General features: G+C 47.5%; 1 protein-coding gene and 1 pseudogene across 1 annotated transcript in view; both read right to left on the bottom strand.

Annotated features, from left to right (window-relative positions):
* The window catches only part of LOC127192954 (40S ribosomal protein S19-like), an 877,505-nt pseudogene that overhangs the window by 97,153 nt on the left and 768,316 nt on the right, over positions 1 to 12,036 (bottom strand).
* Dscam (DS cell adhesion molecule) overlaps positions 1 to 12,036 on the bottom strand; it is a 574,658-nt gene that overhangs the window by 54,396 nt on the left and 508,226 nt on the right. The window contains exons 23-26 of the mRNA XM_051150389.1: positions 6,982 to 7,099; positions 5,224 to 5,387; positions 3,562 to 3,660; positions 652 to 840 (exon numbers count right to left, since the gene is read on the bottom strand). Of these exons, the coding sequence (XP_051006346.1) occupies positions 652 to 840; positions 3,562 to 3,660; positions 5,224 to 5,387; positions 6,982 to 7,099 (570 nt within the window). The remainder of the gene's footprint in view (positions 1 to 651; positions 841 to 3,561; positions 3,661 to 5,223; positions 5,388 to 6,981; positions 7,100 to 12,036) is intronic.

Genomic DNA, 12,036 nt, shown 5'->3' on the forward strand with positions numbered 1-12,036 from the left:
TGTGTGAGGCCAGACAGTTTCCCTTCCCATGTAGCTACAGAGTGGGATTCAGGAAGTATCGGCAGCTCTCCTCGTCTGGCCAAACAGTTCGTGGCCTCTGACACAGTGCGTGTTAGTCTTCACAGAGCACTCTCTCATCTCCTGAACCCTTATCCCACGATCCAAACCTCAGATGCTGGACCCCAACACTGCCTCTCTCTTCCCCTTGCTACACCAAGAGGAAGCCCCTCTCTCTGCCGGTTCCAGTTGTGCCCTGGGCCTCCAGGAGCCACTTCCTTGTTCGCCGTCTCCTTGAACTTCTATTTTATTTCAGATAAAAACTCAGTTTATCTGAAGCATTAACCTATTAGCCCAGTTGTTTCCAGCCTGAGGACAGGTGCCTATTTCAGGGCTGCCCAGTCTGGGACCCCATGCTGACACCCTTCAAAGGGCCGCCTCCTTCTCCGAACTGCAAGTGAAGGGATGGGGTGGGGAACCAGATCATTCTGGAAGGTTCTACGGTCTCTCTCATCATGCTATCGCTCTGTCAGTCTCATCTTGGGAACAAGAAAGTTCAAATACATAACATAACTCTTCCATGACAGCAGCCCTTCATGCAAGGAGGCAGGAAATAGAGAAATGGCAGGCAGGCAGGCAGGCAGGCATTCTCACCTTTCCCCAGGGTTTTTGCTTCTATGATTTCACTTATGCGCCCTGGTCCGACTCCATTTTGGGCAGTGAGAGTGAATTTGTACCACGTCCCACACTTGAGGTTTTCCAGGCGGTAGGAGCGCTCGCTGGGGCTAATGGGGAAGCTGCCCCATTGCTCGCTGTTGTCCTCGGAGTACTGCAGGATGTAGCCTGGAACAATGGAGAGATGATGTAGTGGGCGTCCCCTGAGGAGGTAACAGGATGAGTTCTCTAATTCTGGGTGCTTTAGAAGGGAGCAGCTCTAACTCTTCCTGACCCTAGGGCGGCTCTTTCTCACATCGGGAGAAGAGCTGCAGTGAGCTGGTCGGTGCACGCCAGCCACACTAGACATGAGCATTACCTCTTTCCTACATGCGACTTTGGGGGGGGGGTGTGACCATTGCAATCACAGGGCAATGGGCTCCAAGTCCCCCAGCTACCCCCAACATTTCTATAGCGACGTGGCATCACTTCATGGTGAACAGTTTGTTTGACAGTTAATTTCTCATCTCTCCCTATAGCCAATGACCACTCTCCATCTCAGACCCCACCCTAAGCACCTTGCTTGTGTCACTCCACACAGTGCCACAAATAGTGCTCGGATCCTACAGTACTGATGAGCTTCGGAAGGCTCTGCAGGGAGGAAGATGTGACCACCTTCATCTCCAGTGCCCACTCCTTGCCCTGGTGTCCTTGAAACTGTTATGTTCTTTATCACTGACAGCTGCAGCCATGTGTCTGGGGTCAGCTGCGTCTTCTCTCCTCTGCCTCTTCTGTCCTAGGTTGTCATAATCTGACTTATGCATGGTGTCAGGGCCCCAGGGGACTAACATCGTCTATCTCACCCCAGGAGGGGGGGGGTCCCTCCCTCTTTTAACACAGGCAGATCACTTCTCATCTGCCCCAATGCAGAGGCTCCGTTCTCCAAACCAGTGCAGTCCAGATTCCCCAATTCCCTCCTGGGGAGTCCCTGACTGCTGCTCCTGCCTCCCCAGATGCAGAGCCCCTCCTTCCTGGACCTCTAGTGGCCACTTTTGTGTTACTGACCTGAGCTCCTCTAGGATCCACCAGTCTCTATAGAAGACCCACTCTCAGGGGCCCCAGCCTCCACTGCATCTCCCTTGTATCTTGGGGACTGTACTTTTCTCTTACTTCCTGCCACCGAGGCCACCTCTATTGCTTCTGTGATGTCAGCATCCACCAGTATAGGTGCCCAACTTGGGATACCCTCCAGTGCCTCAGGCACCACTATATTTCAGGGATGCCTTGAAATTTCCTGGGACACTTATCTTGGAAACTCTTTGTCAGCCAAATTAGCTTCATTTCCAAAGCCTCTATGCTGGTGCTACCTAGGTCTCTCTCAAAATATGACGCTAGCAAAATTTAAACTAGTTGGAACCCAGATCCTGGATCCCTTGGACCCCGTTTATTTTCAGTAAGAACTGCCTTCTCCCTCCTGTGAGGTCATCTGAAGCAGGCGCCTAGTTACCTTGACTGGCAGCCACATTTCACTCACTTGTCACAAACTTTTTGTACCCCCACGGCCCTGTCCAACATCACTTCTGATCGCTGTAGTAATTGTGACCACCACAGTCTGTGCTGGGTGGTGTCTGCAGCTGGGTCCTGGTGGCTTCTTGGCAGCAGTGATTTAGCTCATCTTCTAATGAGCCCCTGTGCCTTTGCACATGGCAGCCGTTCCAAAGCTGTCCCACGCTCCTCAAACCCACAGGCACAGCCTGCCCCCTAATCATCAGCTATTTTTATAAAGTAACCTCACCTTTTTCTTTCTGACAAAAAAAAAAAAAAAAAAAAAAAGGAAGAGTGCCCCTTCCACTAGTGTCCAAGAACTGGCTCTAGGAGACAGCTGAGTCCTGGATGTTGGCACTTGTGATTTCGGGGGAGCCTGGGATGTGACCGTTCTCAGAGTGGCTGCAGTGCAGTGCTGAGGACATGCTCCCAGAAGCCAGAAACTGGCTACGTGCCCCACGGCTCCACCCTGTTGTCTCTTCATCCTTCCTCCTCTCCCTCTGCCCTTGGAGTGTAAGCCACTTCCTTGCTCACCTGCTTCATGACTGACCTCTGTGGTGACTCAGCCGTAGTTCTTGCTTTCCTTCCTCCTCCCTCCCCCCCATGGACAAAGGGCCTTTCGTTGCTATGGATCTCCAGGTGATACCCCAGCTCCACAAGCGGCAGAGTGACCAGGGTCAGCCTCCCTCAGGACTTGCTGCAGCGCACTAAAGTCAATGCCTTCTGATCTGAACACTCTGTGCCTTTGGCTGTATGTGAAGACAGTAACTGGTGAGCCGAAGGTATGCTAGGCAGCTTGCAACATTTGGGAGAAAATAAACTAACACCTTGAGGTTATTTGACGAAGATGGTACTGTATTTGCTACAACTTACTGAACTTCTTACATGATTCTGGACAACTGGAAAGGAGAAAAGACCACAGGCCACTAAAGTAGGAAACTAGCAAGACCAGTGTGGCTTCTAGTGAAGAAAACTAGGTGATATGAAAGCTCTAATATAGACAGAAAAATTTTATAGAGAACCAGGAACTCAGTTCAACTTTCACCTCCCCTCCCCTCCCCTCCCCTCTTATCCTTTTCTATTTTCATATTTGTTAGTAGCTCACTATTAATTATATTAACTATAGACTATATACACCATATAATTTTGTAAATGAGACCCCTTGTATGGATGATCTGAGTTTGAACCAGTACCATGAAATGGACAGATGCTTTACATGCATGCATGGGTAACGGGGCAATTAGTTTCCTGAAGGATTTGGGGGGAAATGAACTATTACACAACAGTCATTTGATGAAGATGTGTCACTTTTTGGTCCGTGGATAACTCCACAAACCAGTGACTGTGCATGGCTCATCTCATTACCTCTGATGGAGCTACCCCCATTGTCTCCAGGGAGCCAGGAGAGGGTGATGGAGGAAGACGTGGTTTTGGACACAGTGAGCCGAGGCTGATCTGGTGGAACTAGGGAGGAAACATTTGTTTAAAACAAGAATTAGTTTCTCACTTCTTCAATCCCCTGTAACAGGCATTTACCAAATCATTTGTAACAACCATTGATTAAATACATGTTCTAGGTTGCCAAAATAGGCAATTCATTTCTGTCAAAATGTCTATTTCACTGATATCCCAGGCTAACAAGATTGAGCATAATGAATCTACTATTTAAGGAGAAACCAACCACATTTCTTCCTTGACTTATACCGAATTCATTTCCTCGCCATCCACTGGATTCCTGAGTTGTTCATCATGGATTTAAGTCTTTAAACTTAGGACACAGGCATTAATTTACTCTGAATTTCAGCCAGGAAATTACATGGAAGTGACGGACATGCCCACTTAGTTGTTTTGCTTTTCCCAAGAAAAAGAAAGAGAGGATGCAGCTAGTAGGCAGAATAATTATACCGTGTTCCAAGGCATCACACACACATATGTATACACACACACACACACACACACACACACACACACACACACACACACGCAAATACACAACCACATTTCCACGCAAATACAAATGCATGTACATATGCAGACACACACAAACAAACACAATACATATATACATATATGCAGACACATGCACACTGGCACACACACACACACACACACGCATGCACAAAGGCTCTGAAGATTAAAGCTGCTACAGTGTTTATAGCAATATAAACCTAACCTTATACAAGGATTGAGGGACACACACTGCTAAACAATGACCTTGTGTAGTTCTGGACAAAACAGTAAATAATTTCATGGTCAGATCATCCCAGACATAGAGAGCAGTTCTCATAAGACCCCCACTTCCTGTGAGCAAACCCTGAGGTGTTGACCCACTGACTCGTCTGCTTATTTTAGAACAGATGGTGCTGTCCCCTGCCCCAGTCTCTCCCCACCTGGGAGGGTGTTGATGATGTTTGTTTCTTGGCTCTATTAACAGGAGGATACCTAAACCCAAAGAAATTCACACTAACTTTCCCTCTAATAAGATGTCTCTCCTGCAACTAAAACTGAACCCATGCAGCAGCCATGAGGGTTTTTCATACTAATTTCATGTCACATTCTTTGACGCTGTTTATTTATATTTTGTGTATGGCAACAGATTACTAAACACCTAGCATCAAGTACAAAGTATAGCAGTAAGCTCAAAGCTTCACTCACGAACCTGTGAATCACTGAACCATAATCGTCTTGTTTAACTTTGTAGTTGATATTTCATCATTTATTGATTTAATTAGAAGACATAAACGATCACACTCAGAGACGTACTTTCCACAAATGCCGTGCTTACATGTGTGTGTGTGCAAACCATGCATGAGTTGGAATGATCAATGACTTTTTCAGAGATGTCCACATACAGAAACAAGATCCTTTGATCCGTTTATATTTTCCAAAGTGAACAGGGCATTTTACAAAAGGAAAATAGTAATGAGCTCTTTTTGAGTTGGCTCAATTTTGCTAACTGCATGTAAGGCACGTGTACTAAAAGATCAAGTGCCCCTCCCCCAAGCACCCCTCCCCCAGGCTTTGTACCTTGTACTTGCAAATTTAAAATGATCTCATCTGATCCCCAGTTGTTATTGGCCACACAGCTGTAATAGCCCGAGTCCTCTGCCTTCACTGTACGGATGATGAAGCTCCCATTGCTGAAGACGCTCCTACGGCCGTCAATCGTCACCAGGCTGGGCGTCCCGTTACTGCCTCACAGGAAGAAAAATGCACAGATTAAAGAAATTACAACCCACATTAGCTGAGGTTGGCAAGACGCATCGAGCCTTTCTCTGGAGTAAACAGTAAATCGCAACCTCAATTATTTTTGCATTATGAAATAACTGTGCTGTGATTATGAGCCCAAACTACTGAATAGCAGAGATTTAAAAAAAATTATTATGCAGAAGGCTAGATCCGTGTCAATGCCGGGAATCGAGTTTGATTAGTGGCCAAGAGCCCATGACTGTCATTGTATCTACTTCTCTTTGCTCTGTCACTCTAGCTTTGGAGACTTTCTCACTCTGGCAACTGTGAGAAACTCTCTTGTTGGCAGAGGGGCCACCTGACAAAATCATGCATGGCAAAGTAAATGTTGTGATCTCTTCGAGACTTAAAATCTGCTTAAGAAAAAATAAAAAATAAAAATAAAAAAAATCTGCTTAAGGTCACAGTTCTTAATGAGGGATATACACAGGACAGCATGGTATGTCAAGGGTGCATGGAGAGCTGACCCTCCTGTGACGGAGTCCCTGTCATCACAACCACGTCCAAGGTGGCCGACTGTCCAGTTGATTGGGGTCACTCCCATGTAAGGCAGAGCACCAGCTTGACCCAGGGAGCTTATGGAATTTGCTTTGGATTAACCAACTTAAAATACAACGAGAAAATTGCTCACTGGACCCAACCCATAAATGCTTGTAAGAGGTTTCGTTTGAAAATAGGCACCCTTCTGAATCCATTAGTTTAAATCTCCATGTCTTTTACTGAGCGCTCAGCCTCTTTTTGTATCTTAATTTCTTCCCCTGTGTAGAGATAAAGCACGTTTAAGAATTCATCGCATCCACTCTCCCTTTGGTCTTGGCTTTATTATCATAGTATTCACTATTGAGCGTAGAGACCCAGGTTTTCGATTAACCAAGTCCTAATGTGTTTCATTTTTCTTTTCTCGAGACAGGGTCTTGCTGTGTAGCCCCAGTGGGCTGGCCTCATACTGGCCATGTTCCTGACTTAGCCACTCAAGTGCTGGAATTACATGGAGTTGTGTTCTCCTGTTTGACTTCAATTATGTACATGTGGAGGGGGGGGGTGCACACAAGTATATTACCCATGGAGGTAAGAGGCCTTTGAATCTCCCTGGAGCTGAAGTGACAGGCAGTTATGATGCACTGCGTGTGAGTGCTGGGAGCCAAACTCAGATCTTCCCTGCAAGGCCAGTACTAAGCCATCTCTCCAACCCCTAAATTCTATTTCTTAAGTTCTTTCTCGGGCATGCACTTTCCATTGTCTCTGAAAAGGAGACAGAATGTAGCTCAGTTGGCAGAGAGCTTGCCCAGTGCTCACGAAGCACTGGGTTTGATGCTCGGCACTGAATGTCCTGTATGTAATCCCAGTACCAGGAAGATGGAGGTGGGAGGTCACAAAGTCAAGGTCATCCTTATTTATACCATGGGTTTGGGCTTGCTTAGACTTCAAAAAACACTACACACATGCACCCGCACACACGCACGCGCACACACGTACAAGGCTGCTTGACATACTGGTAAGGGCTCACTAACAGGCATACATTGGGTTACTGGTTACCTGTCTTTCATCCATTTTACTGCAGGTGATGGGTCTCCAACAGCTTTACAAGGCAAGACGATGTCCTTCATCCATGGAGTAGTGACTGTCCCGCTGAAAGTGAGGATCCGTGCGGGAGCTGCAACACCAAAAGGAAGGCTATTTACACAGAGCCAGGGTGGGGGTCCTTCCCAACAGAGCAGCCCCCAACCCCCAAGCCGAAACCACTGCAGCTGTCAGGGCTGTGCTCTGGCCCCTGCCTCCTCGCAAGGAGATGCTCGTGGCTGAAAGTCCCCATTACAGCATCTTTCTCTTCTACTAACCAAATATGAGCAGTATATTAAATATTCGGAATTTTATAAGCCAGGCAACTCCAAGCTGTGTTTTCTATGAGCTCAATTATTTTTCAAAGCACTTTATGAAGTGATTCGTCTCAGCCCCCCAAAACTGCACATTAAATTATACTTTTAATATCTGAGAGAAGTGACGACATAAAACATAAAGTCCAATGGCCAGAAGAAGAAGATCTGGAAAAAGCTATTTCCCAGCCATATGCTACCCTGCCCTCCTCCACACACAGCTCAGTCTCTAACTTGGGCACACATTAAGGAAAGGCAGCACTTCATCTTGGCTGTTTGGCTCAGGACAGTGATTCACCCACCACCACCTTCAGTGATTCTCAGGAAGACACCAGGCCATAGTTCTACCAGGGAGCACAACTTCCACGGTGTGCTATCCACCAGGCATCACTTCCTGGTGACGAGGCAGCAAGGCAGAGGCTGCCCTTCTTCATTTCAGTCAACATACTTGGACGTGCAGTGGAAAGGAGGGGCAGGTTCTGCCTGTAGGAGCTCAACCTGGCTAGACCATGAGCGGGGAGTCCCCATCTGACTCTAGATCCCTACAAACAGAACCAGAGCTGCTGGGACCCCCGCATGGTTCAGAGCTTGGGGGTTTATACAGGCAAAAGGAGGGGAGGGCAGGAAAGCCCCGGGGTGTCAGCAAGTACAATGTTCCTGGAACCAAGTGTGGCACAGAGCACCGACTATGACAGAGGGCAACATCCACTGCTCTTTGGGTTGTCCTGAGCATGGTGGGTGAGAGAAAGCACAGAGAGCAAACTCAGGCTGCCCTGGAGCTGGGCTTTCAGGGTGAGGAACTTTTCTAGCCAGGCTGGGCCACATGTAGGGAGCAGCTTATGAGAGAGGCAGGAGAGGCTGGGGCTGCCTCTCCAACCAGCAGCATTTCTGATTTTACATCCTGCCTGGGTGGTACGGGGTTTCCCGGCTTCCTGGCTCTTGCCGTTTGTCTTCTTCCAGGACTGTCCTTTACACTTAGGAGAATACAGTCTCAAGAGCAGAGTGAAGCTTCTTCATGGCCGTTCACTGCACGAAACACTCTTTACATCTAAGTTCATGGTATAGATGGCTTTGTTGTCTTAGAGGCACGGCTCCAATCTTAACAACTGCCCCGTTCATCTGAAGATGTCAATGTCAGTAATAGGGGGAACTGGAAGGGTCTCTCTGTATGTACCCAGCACTTCTATAAACTTAAGTTATTCTGAGCGCTAAAATCACACACACACACACACACACACACACACACACACACACACACACACACACACACACCTCATGAGCTTTATTCCTTACATCTCCTATAGTATATTGGCACTTTACTCTCAGAGAGGTCTAAAATCCCAAATACAGTCCTGACACCCTAACAAGACCAAGACCCAGCCTTATTTCCCTTGGTTCTCACTGACATGTTCCCTCTGCCTGGTCTACTTTGTTCCTGTACTGTTACCACCCCCAGCCCAGTTGCTGACTTTTAACGGTGGCCTCCTAACTTCACTTACTTCTCCTTTACACATCATATTTGCCGTTTCTACCCACTGCCTTGACTCATGCATATGTCCTCCACTGTCTGCACCCTCCCTGGGATCTCATGCATGTGTCCTCCACTGTCTGCACCCTCCCTGGGATCTCATGCATGTGTCCTCCACTGTCTGCACCCTCCCTGGGATCTCATGCATGTGTCCTCCACCATCTGCACCCTCCCTGGGATCTCATGCATGTGTCCTCCACCATCTGCACCCTCCCTGGGATCTCATGCCTGTGTCCTCCACCGTCTGCACCCTCCCTGGGATCTCATACATGTGTCCTCCACCATCTGCACACTCCCTGGTTTCTCATGCATGTGCCCGCCACTGTCTGCACCCTCCCTAGTTTCTCATGCATGTGCCCTCCACTGTCTGCACACTCCCTGGGATCTCATGCATGTGTCCTCCACTGTCTCTGCACCTTCCCTGGGATCTCATGCATGGCTCCTCCAGTGCTTATGAGCAGCACTCAGAGCAGTTGGCCACTGTGCAGGGGTGCCATGTTGCTGCTTACTGAGTGTATTCCACAAAACTGTGACCGCCGGAGGGTGGGTCTGTTCTGCTCATCCTTAAAAGAAACTGCTCTGAACTAATCTGGACACTCAGCCTTGCTTTATTTTCAAGTCCTGCTTTGAAGACAGGTCTGGCCCAAGCTTGCTTGTTTTCTTTATATTAATACATTTTTTGTTTTATGTTTATGGGTATTTTTCCTTCCTATGTGCAGTGCCTGTGAGTCCAGAAGACTCTGTCAGAGCTATAGATGGTGTGAGCCTCCATGTTGGTGCTAGTAACCAAACTTCGGTTCCCTGGAGCCTCTGTTCTTAGACACTAAGCCATCTCTGCAGCCTCCCTTCTTAAAACAATAAGATACGAGAACAGTCATGCGTACATACCCATTCTCACTGTAAACACTTTCCATGAACCCTGGGACAAGTGCTTCAGAACTGTGTCTCACAAAGTTGAGGAACCTTGGCCACGTCCTCACCCCCACAAGTCACCACCACATGAAGTGCGCCCTCCAGGAAGCCGCCTTGCCAGAATTCTCTGTGTTCAGCTTTGCCACTCCCAAGATTTAGGAAGATTTGATTCCACAGTCAAACTCCTGAGCTTAGTTGTCCTAATGTATAATGGGTGTTTAAATAATCACCTGTTTCTTTAGTGGTGCCAGGGTTCAAGTCTCCTGCATACTAGGCTTTACCACTGAGCAGCTGCAGCCACTCCAGGACTTAAAATATCCTCACTACAATCTCCCCTGAAGGTCCCGCTCCTGTGGAAGGAGCCCGTTTTTTTCTGAGCCCTGTCTGGCTGTTGGCATCACTCCTACTTCACCCTGGCTGTCTGGAGACAGGAGGTGCCTGCAGGAATTCCTGCCCATCCTATGTGTTTGGTTGTAGTTCCTCATTTGTCCGAGAGGGCAGACTTTATAGGCCATGTTTTCCTTGGACGCTACTGTTTTCTCATGTTAGGAGGTATGTGGATATCATGGCTAAAGGGTACAGTACACACAGTACACCAGAACTCCTCCAGTGTATATTTTTAACAGATATTTTACCTGCCTGTATTTGTGTTGAAACTGTGGCATTTTCTTCTTTCCTCACCATTTTGAGCTGCCCATTTCCTAACTACCAAATCAACAAGCACATTACCAACGACGTTTGGATTTGGAGAAAAAAAAAAATCAGAAATTTGCAATGTCTGTTTTTTTTCCTTCCAGGAGCCTTAGAAACGATACTGGAACCAACTGTATTGCAAACTGAGAGTTAAGAGGCATTGCCTGGCGGGGACCAGAACTCTGATTTCCAGAAGTAGTCTCACTGGGAAGGCTGATCTACCCAGACTTTGCAGACACTTATTGCAAGCAGCAATCACCGCTAAGAACACAGTGGTGGGCCTGCTTTGGGGGCTGGAGAGATGGGTCAGTGGTTAAGAGCACTGGCTGTTCTTCAAAGGTCCTGAGTTCAGTTCGCAGCAACCACATGGTGGCTCATAACCATCTATAATAAAATCTGGTGCCCCCTTCTGGTGGGCAGGCACACATGCAGGCAGAATATTGTATACATGATAAATAAATAAATCTTTTTAAAAAATGAAGGACCTGCCTATCCCAGTGCGGCAAGGCAACAGATCTACGCCAAGGAGTGCTCTGTTGCTGGCTGACTCTAGGGCATTCTGAAGTAAGCCATATGGAAGTTTGTATGAGCAAAGGGTAGTACCCCATAGGGTAGTCCCCCATAGGGTAGTCCCCATAGGGTAGTCCCCATAGGGTAGTCCTATACATATGGTAGTTCCCTAGGGTAGTCCTATGCATAGGGTAGCCCCATAGGCTAGTCCTATCCATAGGGTAGTCCTATCTATAGGGTAGTCCTATACATAGGGTAGTCCTATACATAGGGTAGTCCTATACATAGGGTAGTCCTATTTATAGGGTAGTCCTATCCATAGAGTAGTCCTGTCCATAGGGTAGTCCTATCCATAGGGTAGTCCTGTCCATAGAGTAGTCCTATCCATAGGGTAGTCCTATCCATAGGGTAGTCCTGTCCATAGGGTAGTCCTATCCATAGGGTAGTCCTATCCATAGGGTAGTCCTATCTATAGGGTAGTCCTATCCATAGGGTAGTCCTATCCATAGGGTAGTCCTGTCCATAGGGTAGTCCTATCCATAGGGTAGTCCTATCCATAGGGTAGTCCTATCTATAGGGTAGTCCTGTCCATAGGGTAGTCCTATCCATAGGGTAGTCCTATCCATAGGGTAGTCCTATCCATAGGCTAGTCCTATCCATAGGGTAGTCCTATCTATAGGGTAGTCCTATACATAGGGTAGTCCTGTCCATAGGGTAGTCCTGTCCATAGGGTAGTCCTATCCATAGGGTAGTCCTGTCCATAGGGTAGTCCTATCCATAGGGTAGTCCTATCCATAGGGTAGTCCTATCCATAGGGTAGTCCTATACATAGGGTAGTCCTATCTATAGGGTAGTCCTATCCATAGGGTAGTCCTGTCCATAGGGTAGTCCTGTCCATAGGGTAGTCCTATCTATAGGGTAGTCCTATACATAGGGTAGTCCTATCCATAGGGTAGTCCTATCCATAGGGTAGTCCTATCTATAGGGTAGTCCTGTCCATAGGGTAGTCCTATCTATAGGGTAGTCCTGTCCATAGGGTAGTCCTATACATAGGGTAGTCCTATCCATAGGGTA

This window comes from Acomys russatus, chromosome 8 (assembly GCF_903995435.1).
Source record: "Acomys russatus chromosome 8, mAcoRus1.1, whole genome shotgun sequence".
In the NCBI taxonomy this organism is placed as follows: Eukaryota; Metazoa; Chordata; class Mammalia; order Rodentia; family Muridae; genus Acomys; species Acomys russatus.